Source organism: Ctenopharyngodon idella, chromosome 12 (assembly GCF_019924925.1).
Source record: "Ctenopharyngodon idella isolate HZGC_01 chromosome 12, HZGC01, whole genome shotgun sequence".
Taxonomy (NCBI): Eukaryota; Metazoa; Chordata; class Actinopteri; order Cypriniformes; family Xenocyprididae; genus Ctenopharyngodon; species Ctenopharyngodon idella.
In genome coordinates this window covers 28,962,658-28,986,502 of record NC_067231.1, presented here as the reverse complement: position 1 = coordinate 28,986,502, position 23,845 = coordinate 28,962,658, and the positions used below count along the sequence as shown (strand labels likewise).

Below are 23,845 nucleotides of genomic sequence, written 5' to 3'. Positions count from 1 at the left end.
GTCAGAGTGTGGTTTTTGTGTGTGGGCGTGTAATATTTGAGACAGAAAAATTTTATTGTACTGCAAATCACAAATCCCACTTTTGCATATACCAGTGGTAAGACCAAACTTAAGTCTATGCTCCAAAGCTCCAAAACAAATGTCAGGCAGAATTTAGAACTTTAAAAGAAATGCCTTGAAGTCAAGATCGGGAAAGAAATAATAAAAAAGGAGGAGCAAACTAGTAAGGCTGGAATGATCTGTCTGAAACCGTCTGAAGAAAGCAGGGCTGTGTATCGAAAGCATAAGAAGAAAACCATTGGCAACATAAAACTCTACAACTTAGGCTGACAGTGCTTTTGAGAAACGCAGTCCAGCATTGTGTCTGAAGTTGCATCTGTCTGAGTAGCTACTACATTTGAATTTGAACTTCTTTTGCCACCGTGAAAAAAGTATGTTCTATATAGTATGTGTTCTGGCAAACTTTTCAGTCCTTGAGACAGTCGGGAGCTTCGTGTTGACTCATGATCAATTAACACTTGCTTTCATCAATGTTAAATCTTCTCTTGGTATTTATTTCCAACAAATACATGTAAAACAGGCAAAATAAACTTGAAAACAAAAGCAATTAGTTCTTTAGACGGTTTCAGACAGATCATTCTGGCCTTACTAGTTTGCTGCTCCTTTCTTTTTTATTTTTTTATTTTTTCAATAAATATATTTCTTACCTGATTTTGACTTCAGCAAATGCCTTATCACACTTAGACTTAAGTCTGGTTTTTGGAACAACTAATGGCCGCTGATTGGCAGACCTAAGAGCTCTCACTATCAACTGGTCGGAGATGTATGAGAAACTTAAAAACCAATAAGATTTAGACTTTAGACTTTAAAATCAATTCTATAGCGCACAGTTAGCCAATATAAAGACCTTAAAACGGGGGTAATATGCTCACACTTTCAAGCCCCTGTTAAAACTCCAGCAGCTTAATTTTGACCATCTGAAGTTGGTTTTGAGAAGACTGGCTAATCCCCAAGTACAGAGAGTTACAGTAGTCAAGCCTAGTTAAGATAAAAGCATGAATCACTCTTTCAAAATTATTAAAAGAGAGAAAAGACTTCATTTTCACCTAGACTCACAACTGATAACTTTATTTTACAACCTGATTAACTTGTCTATCAAGCTTTCGAGTGCTGTCTAGAAGGACTCAGATTTTTTCAAATAAGGCTTAACATAGGGTGCTAGGACACTGAGATTTGCTCTGGGCCTCAGAAAGGGTAAATTTGTCAACCATATTCCAACATATCAGCCTCCTATGTACTATTATGCACTGTGTGTACCTACTTTATGTAGATATATGTATAATCTACTGTATGTATACATTTTAAAGGCCTGTTCACACAAAGAATGATAATTCTAAAGATAACTGTAATAAAGGCTATATTGTTCTGTTTATTAGAAGCACATGCTTTATGCATTATGTCGTCTGCTGCTTTAGAATACTCTTTAAAACCGGATGGATTCTGACAATGTCAAGGTTTTTATTGTTTGTCAGCTGGATGAAATCATTCTGAAAGTGATTCCAACAATATAGTTCCTTGGTTTCATTATTATTAGTTGTGGTGTGTACTCCACTATTCTCATAGAATTCAAATGATTATTAAAACTTTATCGTGCTTTGTGTGAGAGGACTTAACATTTTTACTCTGGTGATACTGATAATAACATGAATTTTATTTAATGTCGGTATCAAATCTAATTGTAGTATTTATTAGACCATTTAATATTTGTCTAAATGGATTGTTCAAGAAATTAAGCTTGCTTTAGCCAGTTAAAATTGGTGATTTGCAGTCCATCAGCCATTCTGTTTGCTACTGTGTTGTTCTCTCACATCCACCCATTCTCAACACTCCTCTAGCTCTGTTATTTGTAACAGTTTCTCAAATCTCAAAACTCTGTATGTGAGAACATGGTAATAACAATCTTGGGTCAGTCTGAAGTCTGTTCTTTGTCAGAAAAAGCTTGCTTATTTGCACATATTTAAGAGCTGACAAGAAGCAAGACAGATTTTTTTTTTTTTTTTTATGTACAGACAACTTCTTGCCCCATTTTGGGATCAACTCCACACCACTGGTTAGAATATTACTGTTAAAAATGATGAAATTACTCATTGTAATTTTGGGACACAAAACTAATAGTCCATCAATTCTGCAAAACTGCTTATCCTATAAGGTCTCGGGCTGCTGGAGCATTTCGGGCCATAGACCAGGCTAAAACTAAATTGTCTTCCATTTAAATACCGTATTTTATCAGTATTTTACAAAGATCTCTTTTGTCCATGACAGTTGCTTTCCAAAGCATCAGCAGTGATCCCTGCTACAACTATGAGTCTCTGGATCGTCCCTGGAGAGCCAACAATGAAAGTGGAGATTACATTTGTGATGAACATTTCTCCTGGAATGGCTGGTACCGGCTTTTCTACAATGGAATGGACATCCAGATGTCAGAGACCTGTGTTAGTTCATACAGCTGTAACACATACATCAATCTGTGGCTCAGTGATCCTCACCCTCAGATAGAGGATGGAGTGGTGATCAGGGAGCTCTGTGGAGGGTCTTATTGGGGAGGCTGCTGTGCATACAAGTTAAACCCCATCAGAGTGAAAGCGTGTCCAGGCAATTACTATGTCTATGAACTTGTGAATCCACAATTATGGTGTGCCGGATACTGCACAGGTACCTTGCTTGTCTCATTCTCTCTCTCTCTCTCTTGCTCTCTCTTTAAGTCTTTCAAACCTTTTCAAATGATTTCAGTCATGTTTTGAATTTCCTTCTTTTTAGATGTCAACACCATTTCACAGGCAGTTTCCACTGTAAGTCCAGATATATTCACTGGATCCAGTATCACCTTGAGTAAGTTGTATATAAAATATATGAACGAATATATCAAGGTTTTAATAGCAAAATTAGCTTTTTTTTGTTGTTTTTTTCCAATGAAAGTTCTGCATTATGGTTTAAATGGCAATGTATATACATGAACTTGTAGCATCACTTTTACACAGTCGTGTATAAATGGTTTAAGAATCTCGTGATTATTACAGTGTTTGACTGGTTCAGATTTGGACTTGTGAAGTTCCTAATTGAAATATAACTTGTTTTGATCTCATCATCATCTCACTAACAGATTATGACCCGTGCAGTAACTACAACATACTCGACAACCACTGGAGAAGCACACTCAATTACCAGTCTATGTTTGGATACATATCTGATCATGATGACACTCATGTAGAATGGGATGGCTGGTATCGACTCTTCATTAATGGATCAAGTGCTCAGATGCCTGAATGGTGTTTGCCTTCCATGTCATGTGGAGGTTATAGTGCTCTGTATCTTGGTGGCTCTCATCCTCGGCTAGAAGATGGAGTTGTTACTCGTGAAATTAATGGCTCCCGTGGTGGTCAGTGCAGTCGCTACAGATCCGACCCAATCCAAGTCAAAGCTTGTCCTGGAAATTATTATGTCTACAAATTTACCAGGCCGACTCTTTCAATCCCAGCTCCTGTTTATTGTGCAGGTACATTCATTCATCTTTATATTTGACATGATTATCATGAATTGTATTGAAGGATTTTATGTTCTTATATATAATATTTTTAGTAATTATTAAATATAATTGTTGCCAAGACTGTACGACTTGGGCTGACAATGCTTTTGAGAAACACAGTCCAGTGTTGTGCCCAAAATTGCATACTGAGTAGCTTCTACATTTGAACTTATTTTGCCACTGTTAAAAAAGCGTTCTGTATAGTATGAATATGGGTAGAATGAACGAAATTCGGATGTACTACATTCATCATGTTGTTACTGTTATGCGACCTACCTGTGTTATATGCGTCGCTCCACTGCCATTCATAAATCCTCTCGCATGGCCTCATGGGATAGTAAAGTGTCCATCAAATGCATAGCATGCATAGCATGTTCATAATTAGCATGAGATGCTAATTATGAAGAGGTGAAATGGGCAGAGTAACAGGTGGGGCAATCCACAATAGAAAGCAGAACAGTAACACCAGACTTCACCTGCTGGTCAGAGCAGGAACAGCAAAACCTGAAAACCAACTGGAGATGATGGTAGACGTGACGGTTATAATCACATTTCTAAGCAAATTGTTTTCCCAGCAAACACGCAATAACTGTTAAAAGAATTCTTTATTTTCACTTCATCCATAAGCATTTACTTTTAAGTTTCATGTAGAAGCTTTTATCCAAAGCCACTTTAGTGCTGTGATTACACCACTCTTAATGGATATTGTAGAAACATGCAGCAAAACCAGTTCTCTGGATATGATGACACCCGTGTTGAATGGCGTGGCTGGTATCTGCTGTATTTGAATGGAGAAAGTGCCCAGATGTCTGAGTGGTGTGTGAGTTATATGGGATGTGGTGGAGAAACTGGGCTAGGGTTGGGAATCGTAAGAAATTTTCCAGTTCCGATTCTGGTTCCGATTCCGGTTCCATTAAAATTCCTAAACAACAAATAAAAAAATAGTAGTATGGGAAAAAACGCACAATACTCAAACAGTCCTTTTTGTGTTTTTTTTATACAGTATTTGTAAAGTGAGTTTAACAGCCTGCTACAAATTCGGTAACACTTTACAATAAGGTTCATTAGTTAACGTTAGTTAACTACATTAAAGGAGGCCTGTTATGCAAAATTCACTTTTGATTGGTGTTTGGACATACACCATTTGATTGATGTTGTGGACACACACTGTGTGGTGGCAGTGTGTGTACACAACCACCATATAGTGATAAAAATACACCCACTCCTTTTTTTTTTTTTTTAATCCCCATAAATCATAAGCAGTGTCTCCCAACGACCTGTTTTTAGCCATGGTGCTAATGTGACGTCACATTAGCCACAGGCCCCACCCACGACCGCTGACTGACAGCCCTGGATTGCCATAGTTTCCGCCCTCAGCGAGCTGTTGTCCGCCATTTTCTCCGTGCTCGAGCAGCTGTAGCGACAACAACGTCTGCCAAGTAATTGAGATGTTTTGTTGTTGGATGTAAGAGTGAACATAACAGTCTCCATTTACTGACATCTGAGGCATTGAACGCAGTGGATTAGTTCCCTTTCAAGGGAACTCGCGCTGCGTAGTCGCTATGGGAACGCCTCTGCGTGATGTCGTCATGAAGCACGTATGAAATCTGTCCAATCAGGAGACGGAACGTCATAGGCGGGGGACGTCACTGACCAGGAACTATAAAGCCAGCCCGAAAACACTCTCATTCAGCTTCTGTGTCTTCAGCAAGAGCTACGTGTATCTTGTCTGTCTTTATTTATTGTTGTCTGTCTACCGTCATTCATTTAAAAATTGGTATTATGGCAAGCGAACAGCAGTTTAGAAAGTGTGTTCATCCCTGCCCTCGTTTTATTATGGGTGGGGATACACACGATCTCTGTGTTGTTTGTTTGGGAGCGCAGCATGCCCAGGCAGCTCTCGAGGGGGCTGCCTGTGTGCATTGTGAACAGTTTCCTTTGAGGACGCTGCGCTCCCGCCGAGCCCTCTTTGAGGAGAGTGGCTCGGTTCGCGTGCCCCAGGGCTCGGGCCCCGCTTCTGCTGAGGCAGGACGGCGTCTCATGTCCTGGGATTCGCAAATGGATGTAGCAGCGGGGTTAGAGACGGGCCCTGCCTTATCTCTGCCTTCACCTGCTGCATCCGGTGTGTCCATTCGGAGGCAGGAAGCACGCGTTGCGGTTTCTTCCGCTCCAGTCGACACAGTCATGTTAATGGCATCTAGTTCTGAGGAGCTGGACGTTGTTAGCGTGACAACAGGAGAGACTGAAGACTCGCCACTTCACTCTCCCGCGAGCGAGGAGCTCATGGAGGTGCTTACTTGCGCTGTTGCCAGGCTCGATATCGATTGGCCAGCCGAGAAGCAAGAGCAGAGAACTGGAAGTAAACTTGATGAACGCTTCCTACCATCAAGGTCTGCTCTACCTCCACGTCGGGCACTACCATTTTTTCCCGATCTCCACACTGAGGTGTCGAGATCGTGGAAGAGACCACGATCATCCCGTGTTTACTCTCCTCAAACCTCCACATACAGTAACGTGGTGGGTATGAGAAAACACGGGTATGGGGCGATGCCGAGAGCGGAAGAGACGCTCGCGAGCCATCTCTCTCCACAGGCGGCATCGTCCCTCAAAGCCCTGACGTTGCCGCTAAAGACTAGATCAGCATTAGTGGGCAAAGTGTACTCGGCAGCAGGTCAGGCTGCGGCATGCTTACATACTATGGCCATCATTCAAGCATCATTCAAGCATAGTGAGGAAGTGGGGGCTTATTTTATTCATGAGTTGCGTCAGTCAGCAGATTTAGCGCTCCGTGCCACCAAGGAGACGGCCAAGTCAATCGGCCGCTCTATGGCAGCCCTGGTGGCTATGGAGCGCCATCTCTGGCTAAATCTGTCTAACATTAAAAATCGTGACAAGACGTTTCTCTTGGATGCCCCACTGAATCCGTCTGGCCTCTTTGGTGACGCTATCACTTCTGTCACTGAGAGGTTTCAGGAGGCGAGGAAGCAGGCTGCTGCTATGCAGCAGTTTCTTCCTCGTCGTGCCCAAGTCCCTTCAGCTGCTGGGCAGGAGCAGCCGAAGCCGAGTACGAGCTCCTCACAACATCACAGACAACAGCAGAAGCAGAGCGTTGCTACCCGTACTCCCCCTCCAAGGAGCTGGGAGGCGGGGCAACGCTCGCAGCCAAAGTCCTACAAGGGCAAGACAGATCTGAGGGCTGTCATTGTGGCTAAGAGGGCTTCGGCAAAGAAATCCCCTCCGGAGTCAAACAGTGTTCACCTCTCTCAACGGTGCCTGTTTGTCTTCGGTGCCCTCAGGGGGGAGCTCTGCCAACCCCGCTATCATACCGGGGCGTAGTAGCTCCTCGCGTGTCACCCGAGGGTGGCGCGCTTTCTCTGCAGTCAGTTCAGTTGTTCCCTGCCGGGGTTCCGCTTCAGGGCACTGTGCTGGCTGCCCATATTCCACCAGAGGCCAACCTCGAGAGGCTGGTTCCCTTAGTAGATTTTTTGTCAGAGTGGAAAAATCATCTGTCAAAAGTATCTCAGTGGGTCCTGCACACGATAGAAAAGGGGTATGCGATTCAGTTCAGAACATGCCCACCCCGATTCAACGGGGTCCTGCCCACTATGGTGGGCCCCGAGCAGGCTCTGGTAATGGCACAAGAAGTACAGACTCTCTTGCAAAAGGAGGCTATAGAAAGGGTTCCTCCTCCCAGCAGGGAGTCAGGGTTTTACAGCTGCTATTTCATTGTGCCAAAGAAAGACGGGGGATTGCGTCCAATTTTAGATCTGCGGCAGTTGAATCGAACAGTAGCAAAGCTCAAGTTCAAAATGCTGACAGTCAAACACATCGTGTCACAAATCAGGTCCGAGGACTGGTTTGTCACGATAGATCTAAAAGACGCATACTTCCATGTATCAATCCTCCCGCAACACAGGAAGTTCCTAAGGTTTGCTTTCGGGGGCGAAGCATACCAATATCGGGTTCTTTCCTTCGGCCTAGCATTGTCACCTCGCACCTTCACCAAGTGTGTAGACGCGGCTCTGACACCCTTGCGTATGCAGGGAATCCGCATCTTAAACTACATAGACGATTGGTTGATTCTGGCTCAATCAGAGTAGATGGCGGTCCAACATCGAGATGTTGTTCTCGCTCACATGAGGAGGTTGGGGTTGAGATTAAACGCAAAGAAAAGTGTGCTTTCTCCGGCGCAGAGGACCACTTATCTAGGCGTGGTGTGGGATTCGGTGATTATGCGCGCCCGTCTATCTCCGGCTCGCATAACATCGATTCTCTCGACTGTCTCAGACATAAAGCTAGGCCAGTCACTCACTGTCAAACAGTTCCAGAGACTGTTAGGTCTTATGGCAGCAGCGTCCAACGTGATACCTTTTGGCCTGCTGAACATGAGACCATTGCAGTGGTGGCTCAAAATCAAGGGGTTCTCACCGAGGGGGAATCTTTTTCGTATGATCAGAGTCACGCGGCGATGCTTACGTGCTCTAGTCATATGGAAGCAATCTTGGTTTCTGTCCCAGGGACCTGTGCTGGGGGCTCTCAGTCGTCGCGTCACGCTAACGACAGATGCGTCCCTCACGGGCTGGGGGGCGATCATGAGTGGTCGCTCGACTCAAGGTCTTTGGCAGGACCATCATCTTTCATGGCACATAAATTGCCTGGAGATGCTGGCGGTATTTCTAGCACTGAAATATTTCCTTCCAGCCGGGACGGGGCCCGTCTGTTGTTAGTAGCCCCGTTTTGGCCGGCTCGAGTATAGTTCTCGGACCTGGTATCCCTTCTCGACGGGTCTCCGATGGAGATTCCGATCAGGAGGGACCTTCTCTCTCAGGCGGGCGATCTGATTTTGCACCCCCGTCCGGAGCTATGGAAGCTGTGGGCATGGCCTCTGAGGGGGCACAGCTCAGAGGTTCCGGTCTCTCAACCGAGGTTGTAGAGACCATTCTCCAATCCAGAGCTCCCTCCACGAGGAAACTCTACTCTTTGAAGTGGAGATTATTCACTTCTTGGTGTGAAAATCACCAGTGGGATCCTGTTAACTGCCCAGTTAGCGCAGTACTGGATTTCCTACAGGATAGATTTTCTTTAGGGTTATCCCCCTCCACATTGAAGGTGTACGTGGCAGCCTTAGCTGCTTACCATGCTCCTTTGAGTGGGGTATCTTTGGGGAGACACCCACTTATCACTCGTTTCCTCCGTGGCACTTTGAGGTTGAGACCCGCAGCTCGCACGAGAGTACCGGCTTGGGATTTGGCAATTGTGTTGCAAGGCCTTTCTATGGCCCCCTTCGAACCCATTGAGGAGGTGCCAGAAAAATTCCTAACGCTCAAAACAGTGTTTCTGCTTTCTATTACGTCTCTCAAGAGAATTGGAGACATTCAGGCCCTGTTGGTGTCTCCATCGTGCCTTGAATTTGCGTCTGGTAATGTTAAGGCTTTCCTTCATCCCAGACCGGGATACATACCTAAGGTTCTCACTAATCCTGTGAGACCTATTGTGCTGCAGGCCTTCTGTCCTCCTCCTTTTACGTCCTTGGATTAGGAAAAGCTAAATCTGCTGTGCCCGGTGAGGGCGCTGGATGCTTATGTCCACAGAGCTGCCATGTGGAGAAAAGCTGATCAGCTATTTGTATGTTTTGGAGCACCTAGGAAGGGTCTCCCTGCATACAAGCAGAGAATGAGCAAGTGGGTGGTCGAGGCCATCTCACTTGCTTAGGAGTCAGTTGGACAGCCTTCACCCTTGGCCGTCCGGGCTCATTCAACCAGGAGTATGGCTGCCTCTAAGGCTTTAATCTCAGGGGTTTCCCTAAATGATGTTTGTGATGCGGCAGGCTGGTCCTCACCGCATACATTTGTGAGGTTTTATGAATTAGACCTCGGCTCCACTCCGGGGGCGCAGGTGTTACTGTGAGTTGAGCGCTGAGGCCTTACACGAACGGTCACTTGCTCGTATGGCGACGTTGGGATACTCGCTTACGGGCATACTCCCGTCATGCCCGTAAGCGACTTGCTTCAGTAATTCAGAATCTGAATGAGAGTGTTTTCGGGCTGGCTTTATAGTTCCTGGTCAGTGACGTCACCCGCCTATGACGTTCCGTCTCCTGATTGGACAGATTTCATACGTGCTTCATGACGACATCACGCAGAGGCGTTCCCATAGCGACTACGCAGCGTCTCGTTCCCTATTCAGGGAACTAAGGTTATATACATAACCAAGACGTTTTATTTTTAAAGGGAATGCGCCACAGATCTAATATACACATACGATTCTGTAACATTGCCTGCTATTTACGTTCACAGACATAACTAACTGTGTTTATGTAAACTGTGTGTGTTTTTGACAGAACCTGTATTTGACAGTTTGAAGAAAACAAAAAATGAGAATGAGAAGTTACTCACGAGACTTGACGTCTGACAGCTCCCTGTGTGCGTGAGCTTCAGATAAGTGCACTCAGAAAACTATCCATTAGATGTTTAAACTGATATAGCTTTAAAACGTGTGGAAATAAACTTTAATGAAAAAAAAAAAGAACTATACTATCCGTGAGAGTCATTGCGATATAGATGATAATCAAAACCAAGCAGATATTTTGTTAACATTTGGCAGAGAATCCGATTGAGGCAGGAACTGTGATCGTAGAGAGGGGGCGGGGCACAGTAGCTCATTTGCATTTAAAGGCACATGCACGAAAACAGCCTGTTCTTTACTGTAGTCAGAAATGGGTATTTACAACATGGATTTATAAATGATCTGTGAGGTATTTTAAGCTGAAACTTCAGACACATTCTGGGGACACCTGAGACTTAAATTACATCTTGTAAAAATGGGCATAATAGGTCCCCTTTAACATGAACTAATAATGAACTGCATTTCTACAGCATTTATTAATCTTTCTTAATGTTAATTTCAACATTTACTATTGCTTTATTAAAATCAAGAGTTGTATTTGTTAACATTAGTTAAAGCACTGTGAAGTTACATGAACCAACTATGAATAGCTGTATTTTTATTAACTAAGGTTAACAAAGATTAATAAATACAGTAACAAATGTATTGCTCATGGTTAGTTCATGTTATGTTAACAAATGAACCTTATTGTAAAATTTGTAACAGTTTCTCAGATTTCACAACTCTGTATGCGAGCACATGGTAATAACAATTTTGGGTCACTCTGAAGTCTGTTCTTTGTCAGAAAAAGCTTGCTTATTTGCACAGTTTGTAAGTTGTAGCCACTTCAGATCTGACAAAAAGCAAGAGGGATTTTTTTTATGTACAATGTATTAAGCTGTGAATGTACAGACACCTTCTTGGCCCATTTTGGGATCAACTCCACACCACTGATAAAAATATGACTGTTAAAAATCATTGAATTTCACATCATTGTAATTTTGGGACATAAAACTAATAGTCCATCAATTCTGCAAAACTGCTTATCCTATAAGGTCTCGGGCTGCTGGAGCATTTCGGGCCATAGAGCGGGCTAATACTTAATTGTCTTCCATTTAAATGCAGTATTTTATTAGTATTTTATAAAGATCTCTTTTGTTCATGACAGTTGCTTTCCAAAGCATCAGCAGTGATCCCTGCTACAACTATGAGTCTCTGGATCGTCCCTGGAGAGCCAACAATGAAAGTGGAGATAACATTTGTGATGAACATTTCTCCTGGAATGGCTGGTACCGGCTTTTCTACAATGGAATGGACATCCGGATGTCAGAGACCTGTGTTAGTTCATACAGCTGTAACACATACATCAATCTGTGGCTCAGTGATCCTCACCCTCAGATAGAGGATGGAGTGGTGATCAGGGAGCTCTGTGGAGGGTCTTATTGGGGAGGCTGCTGTGAATACAAGTTAAAACCCATCAGAGTGAAAGTGTGTCCAGGCAATTACTATGTATATGAACTTGTCGATCCACGATTATGGTGTGCCGGATACTGCACAGGTACCTTGCTTTTCTAATTTTCTCTCTCTCTCTCGCTCTCTCTCTCTCGCTCTCTCTCTCTCTCTCGCTCTCTCTCTCTCTCTCTCTCGCTCTCTCTTTAAGTCTTTCGAACCTTTTCAAATTATTTCAGTCATGTTTTGAATTTCCTTCTTTTTAGATGTCAACACCATTTCACAGGCAGTTTCCACTGTAAGTCCAGATATATTCACTGGATCCAGTATCACCTTGAGTAAGTTGTATATAAAATATATGAATGAATATATCAAGGTTTTAATAGCAAAATTAGCTTTTTTTTTTTTTTTTTTTTCAAATGAAAGTTCTGCATTATGGTTTAAATGGCAGTTTATAAATATGAACTTGTAGCATCACTTTTACACAGTCGTGTATAAATGGTTTAAGAATCTTGTGATTATTACAGTGTTTGACTGGTTCACATTTGCACTTGTGAAGATCCTAATTGAAATATAACTTGTTTTGGTCTCATCATCTCCCACTAACAGATTATGACCCGTGCAGTAACTACAACATACTCGACAACCAATGGAGAACACTCAATTACCAGTATATTGGTGAATCTTTAACTGATCATGATGACACTCGTGTAGAATGGGATGGCTGGTATCGACTCTTCATTAATGGATCAAGTGCTCAGATGCCTGAATGGTGTTTGCCTTCCATGTCATGTGGAGGTTATAGTGCTCTGTATCTTGGTGGCTCTCATCCTCAGCTAGAAGATGGAGTTGTTACTCGTGAAATTAACGGCTCCCGTGGTGGTCAGTGCAGTCGCTACAGATCCAACCCAATCCAAGTCAAAGCTTGTCCTGGAAATTATTATGTCTACAAACTGACCAGGCCGACTCTTTCAATCCCAGCTCCTGTATATTGTGCAGGTACATTCATTCATCTTTATATTTGACATGATTATCATGAATTGTATTGAAGGATTTTATGTTCTTATATATATATATATATATATATATATATATATATTATAATATTTTTAGTAATTATTAAATATAATTGTTGCCAAGACTGTACGACTTAGGCTAACAATGCTTTTGAGAAACACAGGTATCAGCTGTATTTGAATGGAGAAAGTGCCCAGACGTCTGAGTGGTGTGTGAGTTATATGGGATGTGGTGGAGAAACTGGGCTAGGGTTGGGAATCGTAAGAAATTTTCCAGTTCCAATTCCGGTTCTGCCTAAAGATTCTGGTTCCGATTCTGGTTCCATTAAAATTACTAAACAACCAATAAAAAATAGTAGTATGGGGAAAAACGCACAATACTCAAACAGTCCTTTTTGTGTTTTTTTATACAGTATTTGTAAAATGAATTTAACAGCCTGCTACAAATTCGGTAACACTTTACAATAAGGTTCATTAGTTAACGTTAGTTAACTACATTAAAGGGGGCCTGTTATGCAAAATTCACTTTTGATTGGTGTTTGGACATAAATGTGTGTTGGCAGTGTGTGTACACAACCACCATATAGTGATAAAAATACACCCACTCCTTTTTTTTTTTTTAATCCCCATAAATCATAAGCAGTGTCTCCCAAAGACCTGTTTTAGCCATGGTGCTAATGTGACGTCACATTAGCCACAGGCCCCACCCACGACCGCTGACTGACAGCCCTGCATTGCCATAGTTTCTGCCCTCAGAGAGCTGTATGCTGTCCGCCATTTTCTCTGTGCTCGAGCAGCTGTAGCGACAACAACGTCTGCCAAGTAATTGAGATGTTTTGTTGTTGGATGTAAGAGTGAACATAACAGTCTCCATTTACTGACATCTGAGCCATTGAATGCAGTGGATTAGTTTTATTTTTGAAGGGAATGCGCCACAGATCTAATATACACATATGATTCTGTAACATTGCCTGCTATTTACGTTCGCAGACATAACTAACTGTGTTTATGTGAACTGTGTTTATGTGAACTGTGTGTGTTTTTGACAGTTTGAAGAAAACAAAAAATGAGAACGAGAAGTTACTCACGAGACTTGACGTCTGACAGCTCTCTGTGTGCGTGAGCTTCAGATAAGTGCACTCAGAAAACTATCCATTAGATGTTTAAAACGTGTGGAAATAAACTTTAATGAAAAAAACAACAATTATACTATCCGTGAGAGTCATTGCGATATAGATGATAATCAAAACCAAGCAGATATTTTGTTAACATTTGGCAGAGAATCCGATTGAGGCAGGAACGGTGATTGTAGAGAGGGGGCGGGGCACAGTAGCTCATTTGCATTTAAAGGCACATGCACGAAAACAGCCTGTTCTTTACTGTAGTCAGAAATGGGTATTTACAACATGGATTTATAAATTATCTGTGAGGTATTTTAAGCTGAAACTTCACAGACACATTCTGGGGACACCTGAGACTTAAATTACATCTTGTAAAAATGGGCATAATAGGTCCCCTTTAACATGAACTAATGAACTGCATTTCTACAGCATTTATTAATCTTTATTAATGTTAATTTCAACATTTACTATTGCTTTATTAAAATCAAGAGTTGTATTTGTTAACATTAGTTAAAGCACTGTGAAGTTACATGAACCAACTATGAACAGCTGTATTTTTATTAACTAAGGTTAACAAAGATGAATAAATACAGTAACAAATGTATTGCTCATGGTTAGTTCATGTTATGTTAAAAAAATGAACCTTATTGTAAAATTTGTAACAGTTTCTCAGATTTCACAACTCTGTATGCGAGCACATGGTAATTACAATTTTGGGTCACTCTGAAGTCTGTTCTTTGTCAGAAAAAGCTTGCTTATTTGCACAGTTTGTCAGTTGTAGCCACTTCAGATCTGACAAAAAGCAAGAGGGATTTTTTTTATGTACAATGTATTAAGCTGTGAATGTACAGACACCTTCTTGGCCCATTTTGGGATCAACTCCACACCACTGATAAAAATATGACTGTTAAAAATCATTGAATTTCACATCATTGTAATTTTGGGACATAAAACTAATAGTCCATCAATTCTGCAAAACTGCTTATCCTATAATGTCTCGGGCTGCTGGAGCATTTCGGGCCATAGACCAGGCTAAAACTAAATTGTCTTCCATTTAAATACAGCATTTTATTCGTATTTTACAAAGATCTCTTTTGTCCATGACAGTTGCTTTCCAAAGCATCAGCAGTGATCCCTGCTACAACTATGAGTCTCTGGATCGTCCCTGGAGAGCCAACAATGAAAGTGGAGATTACATTTGTGATGACTCTTTCTCCTGGAATGGCTGGTACCGGCTTTTCTACAATGGAATGGACATCCGGATGTCAGAGACCTGTGTTAGTTCATACAGCTGTAACACAGAAATCAATCTGTGGCTCAGTGATCCTCACCCTCAGATAGAGGATGGAGTGGTGATCAGGGAGCTCTGTGGAGGGACTTATTGGAGTGGCTGCTGTGAATACAAGTTAAACCCCATCAGAGTGAAAGTGTGTCCAGGCAATTACTATGTATATGAACTTGTCAATCCACGATTATGGTGTGCCGGATACTGCACAGGTACCTTGCTTTTCTCATTTTCTCTCTCTCTCTCTCTTGCTCTCTCTTTAAGTCTTTCAAACCTTTTCAAATTATTTCAGTCATGTTTTGAATTTCCTTCTTTTTAGATGTCAACACCATTTCACAGGCAGTTTCCACTGTAAGTCCAGATATATTCACTGGATCCAGTATCACCTTGAGTAAGTTGTATATAAAATATATGAATGAATATATCAAGGTTTTAATAGCAAAATTAGCTTTTTTTTTCTAATGAAAGTTCTGCATTATGGTTTAAATGGCAGTTTATAAACATGAACTTGTAGCATCACTTTTACACAGTCGTGTATAAATGGTTTAAGAATCTTGTGATTATTACAATGTTTGACTGGTTCACATTTGGACTTGTGAAGATCCTAATTGAAATATAACTTGTTTTGGTCTCATCATCATCTCACTAACAGATTATGACCCGTGCAGTAACTACAACATACTCGACAACCAATGGAGAACACTCAATTATCAGAATATTGGTGAATCTTTAACTGATCATGATGACACTCGTGTAGAATGGGATGGCTGGTATCGACTCTTCATTAATGGATCAAGTGCTCAGATGCCTGAATGGTGTTTGCCTTCCATGTCATGTGGAGGTTATAGTGCTCTGTATCTTGGTGGCTCTCATCCTCGGCTAGAAGATGGAGTTGTTACTTGTGAAATTAACGGCTCCCGTGGTGGTCAGTGCAGTCGCTACAGATCCAACCCAATCCAAGTCAAAGCTTGTCCTGGAAATTATTATGTCTACAAATTTACCAGACCGACTCTTTCAATCCCAGCTCCTGTATATTGTGCAGGTACATTCATTCATCTTTATTTCTCACATGATTATCATGAATTGTATTGAAGGATTTTATGTTCTTATATATATTATAATATTTTTAGTAATTATTAAATATAATTGTTGCCAAGACTGTACGACTTAGGCTAACAATGCTTTTGAGAAACACAGGTATCAGCTGTATTTGAATGGAGAAAGTGCCCAGATGTCTGAGTGGTGTGTGAATTATGGAATGTGGTGGAGAAACTGGGCTAGGGTTGGGAATCGTAAGAAATTTTCCAGTTCCAATTCCGGTTCTGCCTAAAGATTCTGGTTCCAATTCCGGTTCCATCAAAATTATTAAACAACCAATAAAAAATAGAAGTATAGTAAAAAACGCACAATACTCAAACAGTCCTTTTTGTGTTTTTTTTTTTATACAGTATTTGTAAAATGAATTTAACAGCCTGCTACAAACTCGGTAACACTTTACAATAAGGTTCTTTAGTTAACGTTAGTTAACTACGTTAAAGGGGGCCTGTTATGCAAAATTCACTTTTGATTGGTGTTTGGACATAAATGTGTGTTGGCAGTGTGTGTACACAACCACCATATAGTGATTAAAATACACCCACTCCTTTTTTTTTTTTTTTAATCCCCATAAATCATAAGCAGTGTCTCCCAACGACCTGTTTTAGCCATGGTGCTAATGTGACGTCACATTAGACACAGGACCCACCCACGACCGCTGACTGACAGCCCTGCATTGCCATAGTTTTCACCCTCAGCGAGCTGTACACTGTACACATCTGAGCCATTGAATGCAGTGGATTAGTTTTATTTTTAAAGGGAATGTGCCACAGATCTAATATACACATACGATTCTGTAACATTGCCTGCTATTTATGTTCACAGACATAACTAACTGTGTTTATGTGAACTGTGTGTGTTTTTGACAGAACCTTGTGTGTATTTGACAGTTTAAAGAAAACAAAAAATGAGAAAGAGAAGTTACTCACGAGACTTGACGTCTGACAGCTCTCTGTGTGCGTGAGCTTCAGATAAGTGCACTCAGAAAACTATCCATTAGATGTTTAAACTGATATAGCTTTAAAACGCGTGGAAATAATAAACTTTAATGATGAAAGAAGAACTATACCAAGCAGAACCAAGCAGATATCTTGTTAATATTTGGCAGAGAATCTGATTGAGGCAGGAACTGTGACTGTAGAGAGGGGGCAGGGCACAACAGCTCATTTGCATTTAAAGGCACATGCAAGAAAACGTCTCAGGTTACTGGCATAACCTATGTTCTCTGAATAGGGAACGAGACGCTGCGTAGCTATGACGCAATGGGAATGCCCTCTGGGTGTGCCAATTGTCTGAAGCCCATATAGAATCATGCCAATTCATTGGCTGATAGCATGGGCGCCGCCCCGATGCTCTTATGTCACCATCCTATACTGACGAATGCGCCATCTGCTCCTCAGATTTCTCTGCTGAAAAAGGCCACTTGTCGGCAGCGCGAGGAACTTGGCAGCAGACGCAGTATTTCGATCCCTATTCAGAGAACATAGGTTACACCAGTAACCTGAGACATTCTCTTTCATAGGTTCACTCGACGCTGCGTATCTATGACGCAATGGGAATGATATACCTAAAGCGCTGCCATATCTGGCACAATGAAAAACCAGATAACAACCAAAGACAGACCACGCACCTCATATGCCAGCCAAATAGCCTCCGTAACCCAGTGAGAAATTCTCTGCTTCGATGCGGCTAGCCCGCAGTGGCCAGCACCAAAACATACCAAAAGCTAATTCTTTCTTCTCCAACTGCTAGAGTGATCTACGTAAGACTTCAGAGCTCGGACAGGGCAGAGCAAGTGAAGTTTTTCATCCTCATCAGAGGCGAAAGGAGGAGGATGGAATGAGTGAAGGGTGATAACTTGAGAGCGAAATGGTGTAGACAAGACCTTGGGCACATATCCTGGCCTTGGTCTTAAGGTTACCTTAACTAGACCAGGGGCGAAGTCCATACACGCCTCGCTAACAGAGAGAGCTTGCAAATCCCCAACTCGCTTTAAAGAAGTTAGCAACTGCCAAACCCAGACTCATCCATTGGATTGCCAGACAGAGAAGCGTGATTCGTCACTCCAGAAGTTTTACACCACTGCATCCAATGCTTTGCATTGCACTTGGTGATGTAAGGCTTGGATGCAGCTGCTCGGCCATGGAAACCCATTCCATGAAGCTCTCTACGCACTGTTCTTGAGCTAATCTGAAGGCCACACGAAGTTTGGATGGTCTGTAGCTATTGACTGTGCAGAAAGTTGTCGACTTCTGCACACTGTGTGCCTCAGCGTGTGCTGACCCCGCTCTGTGATTTTACGTGGCCTACCACTTTGTGGCTGAGTTGCTGTTGTTCCCAGTTGCTTCCACTTTATGATACCATTTGACCATGGAATATTTAGTAGTGAGGAATCGAAATATCGAAAGGGCGTGAAAAGAAATGCGCAACACTTTCAACAGGCGAAAGGCCGGTCCTGTCGATCAGACCCCTAAGAGCTTCATCCACCAAAGAAACGGTCTCATGTGAAGCAATCATAGGGGTAGCACAGGGGAGGCTGCAGCCATGAGGCCCAGGAGCCTGCAACCTTACAGAGACATGATGGCCTAGCCTGAAGTGGGCCAAACATGTAACAAGACTTGAAATCTGAGCCAGACGGGCCTGCATCTGAACAGAATCCAGGTGAACCCCTAAGAACACAGTCTGCTGAGATGGGGCGAGAACACTCTTTTTGGTATTCAGTCTGAGGACGAGAGACCGAATGTGGTGAAGGACGACATCTCTGTGACGAGTCACTAATTTCGTGGAGTGGGCTAAAATGAGCCAATCGTCCAGGTAATTGAGTATACAGATGCCCTGGAGCCTCAACGGGGCCAGAGCAGCATCCATGCATTTCATGAATGTCCTGGGTGCCAAGGCCAGGCCAAAGGGAAGAACCTTGTACTGATAAACCTTTCCTCCGAAGGTGAATCTGAGGAACTTCCTGTGCCGCCAGACAACCTGAATATGAAAATATGCATCCTTCAGGTCTATAGTGACAAACCAGTCCTCCGCACGAGTTTGAAACATGATAGTCTTCAGCGTCAACATTCTGTTGCGACAGAACTGGAGTGTGTAACCGAACTGCATTGTTTTTAGAATCCAAGGCGATACTCCATTCATGAAAGAAATGTGATAGAGGAAGCAGTGTGTTACAATGTAGAGGACATACTTGTATTAGAGTGTCAAACTGGTCCTTGCAGGGTAGCATGGTCGACCGCAAAGGAGAGCGCCTGGCGTCCTGACACAGAACGAGAGGGCCCACAGCCTGTGTGACCGAAACGCACTGGGCGGCGGATGTGACAGAGCTGAATGAGGAGAGTGAGTGAGAGATGGGCAGAAACGCTTGCGCGGTCTGACCCAACCTTGGAAGGCAGGGGAAGCTCTCTTCTGTCTGGCTTGAGGGTCAGGAGCGTCTCGAAGGAGCTGGAGCGGAGGGCTTGCTGGGCCGCTTCAGCTCAAGATGCCTATGGGGTCGCTGGCGGGGCAATGGGCGACCACAGGCTCCCCAAACCATAGTCGGTGGGGGATGAACTGGGTCACTTCTGCTATTGGCAGAATCCTTCCTATGCAAGGAGCGCTCTCTGGGTAGAGAAGAGGAGAGGATAGAAGAGTCCCTAACTCTCCTGGGCATAAACTGCCTGAGAGCAGCCAACTGGGACTTGGCGGCCCAAAATTTGTCAACCACCGTGTTGACTGCCTCCCCGAACAAACCAGACTGAGGGATAGGGGCATCCATGAGGAACACCTTCTCCTTATCACGGATTTCCGTAAGATTGAGCCATAGGTGGGGCGAATAGGTGAATGATCATGGAGTGCCCTATAGCATGCGCTGTATGTTTAGTGGCTCTTAAGGCCAAATCTGTGGCTCTGCGGAGCTCCTTGACCGCTTCCGGCATCAGACCATCACCCTCGTCCATTTCTTTCAAAACATCCACCTGGTAGGCTTGGAGAATGGCCATTGCATGAAGGGCCATGCCAGCCTGACCAGCTGCCATGTAGGACTTTCCAATAAAGGCGGAAGTAGTCCTGCATGGTTTAGATGGAAGGAGGGGGCGGGACTTCCAAGAAGGAGCCGAAGATGGAGAGAGGTGTGTAGCAGCCAGCATGTCTTCATATGCTGGAATGGCGGTATAGCCCTGCTCCACAGAACCAATGAGGTGGGTAAAGTCAGCAGCTGCCGCATGGGTCAAGGGGGCAGAAAACGGCTGCTTCCATAGATCTGGAAATCTCACTATGCAGATCACTGAAAAAGGGCAGCTTTCTCCAAACTGGCCTAGAATTGGGGCCGCTTAAAAATGAGCTTCTCTGTAGCACGCAAAAGCATGTCGATAAGCTCTGAATAGGCCACAGAAGGCCGTGCTTCCTGGCCGCTGGGAGAGCGTCAGCTGAAGCAGGCCCAAAATCCTCAGTCGGACGCTGCGGTGTAAATAACATTGTCTAGCCCGAAGGAAACCATCTTGCGCACCTCCGGGCTAGGGCACCGAAAATCACGCGAGAATTCGAATGGCTAAACCCTGCGCGTGTGCTTAGGAGAGGGAGGGTGAGAAAGGTCGACGCCCATCTGCTCGCTCTCCATGTCCTCTACACCCGAACCCCAGGTCGCGGATTCACGTGAGGCCTCGGCGGCTTCGGGAACGCGATGGGGGGTAAAATGGATGACCCCTTCTCAAAAATCATGAGTCTAGAGCGGAGAGTTTTGAGAAGAAGATTTTCACAGAATTTACAATCAAAAGCGCCATGAACAGCCTCGCGCACGTGCGAAAAAACCCAAACATTTAACACACTTAATGTGTGGGTCATCACTCGCAATGAAACGAGAGCACGGCTGTATACAACGACGAAACTCCATGGCACTTCACCGCAAGGAAAACTGAGTTCCACTATTGCAGTTGCTGAAAGGCAGATGAAGAAACACTTGAATAACAATCCAAAATTCGGGCCAGATAAACCGTAGCAGAAGGGCTAAAATGGCCGCTTCGTGAAGGCAGGGAAATCTGAGGAGCGCGCCATCAGCCAATGAATTGGCATGATTCTACACGGGCTTCACACAATCGGGAAACCCAGAGGCCATTCCTATTGCATCATAGCTACGCAGCGTCGAGTGAACCTATGAAAGAGAACAGCCTGTTCTTGACTGTAGTCAGAAATGGGTATTTACAACATGGATTTATAAATGATCTGTGAGGTATTTTAAGCTGAAACTTCAGACACATTCTGGGGACACCCTGAGACTTAAATTACGTCTTGTAAAAATGGGCATAATAGGTCCCCTTTAACATGAACTAATAATGAACTGCATTTCTACAGCATTTATTAATCTTTCTTAATGTTAATTTCAACATTTACTATTGCTTTATTAAAATCAAGAGTTGTATTTGTTAACATTAGTTAAAGCACTGTGAAGTTACATGAACCAACTATGAACAGCTGTATTTTTATTAACTAAGGTTAACAAAGATTAATAAATACAGTAACAAATGTATTGCTCATGGTTAGTTCATGTTATGTTAACAAATGAACCTTTATTGTAAAGTGTTACCACAAATTCAACACAAATAAGATGCTTGAACACACATGTAAGATCCAGTTGGATTCATAAAGACTTCACTTGTTTCTGCAAGAATGATTCAGTGGTAGATACATTTTGTAATAATTTGTACATAATTTGTAACAGTTTCTCAGATTTCACAACTCTGTATACGAGCACATGGTAATTACAATTTTGGGTCACTCTGAAGTCTGTTCTTTGTCAGAAAAAGCTTGCTTATTTGCACAGTTTGTCAGTTGTAGCCACTTCAGATCTGACAAAAAGCAAGAGGGATTTTTTTTATGTACAATGTATTAAGCTGTGAATGTACAGACACCTTCTTGCCCCATTTTGGGATCAACTCCACACCACTGATAAAAATATGACTGTTAAAAATCATTGAATTTCACATCATTGTAATTTTGGGACATAAAACTAATAGTCCATCAATTCTGCAAAACTGCTTATCCTATAATATCTTGGGCTGGTGGAGCATTTCGGGCCATAGACCAGGCTAAAACTAAATTGTCTTCCATTTAAATACAGTATTTTATCAGTATTTTACAAAGATCTCTTTTGTCCATGACAGTTGCTTTCCAAAGCATCAGCAGTGATCCCTGCTACAACTATGAGTCTCTGGATCGTCCCTGGAGAGCCAACAATGAAAGTGGAGATTCCATTTGTGATGACTCTTTCTCCTGGAATGGCTGGTACCGGCTTTTCTACAATGGAATGGACATCCGGATGTCAGAGACCTGTGTTAGTTCATACAGCTGTAACACAGAAATCAATCTGTGGCTCAGTGATCCTCACCCTCAGATAGAGGATGGAGTGGTGATCAGGGAGCTCTGTGGTAGTTATCAATGGAGTGGCTGCTGTGCATACAAGTTAAAACCCATCAGAGTGAAAGTGTGTCCAGGCAATTACTATGTCTATGAACTTGTGAATCCACAATTATGGTGTGCCGGATACTGTACAGGTACCTTGCTTTTCTAATTTTTTTTAATGTCTTTTTTTAAAACCTGTGATTTCTGTCATGGCATGAATTTCCTTCTTTTTAGATGTCAGCACCATTTCACAGGTGGTTTCCACTGTAAGTCCAGATATAATTACTGGATCTGGCATCACCTTGAGTAAGTTGTATATAATATATTTGAATGAATATATGAGTATCTACTTTTTTGTTTTGTTTTCAATGATTACAGTTTAAATGGCAACTTTTATACATGAACTTCTAGCATCACTTTTATGCAGTCATGTCATGTATAAATTGTTAATGAATTTCATGATTATTACAATGTTTGACTGATTCACATTTGCACTTGTAAAGATCCTAATTCAAATATAACTTTTGTTTTGATCTCATCATCTCTCACTAACACAGATGATGACCCGTGCAATAACTACAACATACTTGACAATGACTGGAGAAGAACACTCCGTTCCTGGTATATGGATGAATCTTTAACTGATCATGATGACACTCGTGTAGAATGGGATGGCTGGTATCGACTCTTCATTAATGGATCAAGTGCTCAGATGCCTGAGTGGTGTTTTTATTACATGTCATGTGGAGGTTTTAGTTCACTGTATCTTGGTGACTCTCATCCTCGGCTAGAAGATGGAGTTGTTACTCGTGAAATTTACGGCTCTCGCTATGATCAGTGCAGTCGCTACAGATCCGACCCAATCCAAGTCAAAGCTTGTCCTGCAAATTATTATGTCTACAAATTTACCAGGCCAAGTGTTTCAATCCAGTTCCTGTATATTGTGCAGGTACATTCATTCATCTTTGTATTTGTCATGATTATCATGAATTGTATTGAAGGCTTTTATGTTATTATAATGCGCACTTTCTGCAATTTCACAGTAGTATCTTTAAGCACTCCAAGTGTCGACCCCTGCGACAACTATACCAGTCTGGACGAGCCTTGGAGAGCCACTGACAATTCCTATTATAGTAATTATTACTACTCTGACGCTTGTGATTCTAATGTGGAGTGGAATGGCTGGTACAGGCTGTTCTACAATGGTCAAAATGCTCAGATGCCAGAATCATGTGTCGATCGGAACATGTGTGGCACTTATTACCCACTGTGGCTTGACGGCCCTCACCCACAGCTGGAAGATGGAGTGGTCACCCGTCAGGTCTGTGTCTCATCACGGGGTGGCTGCTGTACTTACAAATCCCTCCCTATAAGAGTCAAAGCCTGTCCAGGAAATTACTATGTTTATGAGTTTGTCAAGCCAATATTTTGCGGAGCTTACTGTGTTGGTGAGCATTTACTCATATGATCTTCAGCCATTAACTTCTCTGGATTTTGTTTGATAATGATTGCTGTTGATATAAAATTGTTCCTTATA

The 23,845-nt window shown here is 42.7% G+C and overlaps 2 protein-coding genes across 2 annotated transcripts in view; both read left to right on the top strand.

Moving 5' to 3' along the window:
* Positions 1-2,315: 2,315 nt before the first annotated feature.
* Positions 2,316-23,462, top strand: LOC127524260 (uncharacterized). Its single transcript, XM_051915721.1, has 7 exons — positions 2,316-2,712; positions 11,683-11,754; positions 15,491-15,880; positions 22,071-22,460; positions 22,543-22,614; positions 22,866-23,257; positions 23,352-23,462. Exons 1-7 carry the CDS (start codon positions 2,316-2,318, stop codon positions 23,352-23,354), a joined length of 1,716 nt encoding a protein of 571 aa, XP_051771681.1. The 3' UTR covers positions 23,355-23,462.
* The window catches only part of LOC127523252 (pancreatic secretory granule membrane major glycoprotein GP2-like), a 52,975-nt gene continuing 52,506 nt past the window's right edge, over positions 23,377-23,845 (top strand). The window contains exon 1 of the mRNA XM_051913762.1: positions 23,377-23,756. Coding sequence (XP_051769722.1) covers positions 23,528-23,756 — 229 coding nt within the window. The 5' untranslated portion in view covers positions 23,377-23,527. The remainder of the gene's footprint in view (positions 23,757-23,845) is intronic.

What these genes read in the sequence shown, in the direction of transcription:
- LOC127524260 (XM_051915721.1), top strand. Translation starts at nt 2,316, where the DNA reads ATGACAGTTGCTTTCCAAAGCATCAGCAGTGATCCCTGCTACAACTAT. An exon ending in GTGTGCCGGATACTGCACAG is followed by an intron (nt 2,713 to 11,682) that starts GTACCTTGCTTG and finishes CCTTCTTTTTAG; the next exon opens with ATGTCAACACCATTTCACAG. An exon ending in AGCTCCTGTATATTGTGCAG is followed by an intron (nt 15,881 to 22,070) that starts GTACATTCATTC and finishes TGTCCATGACAG; the next exon opens with TTGCTTTCCAAAGCATCAGC.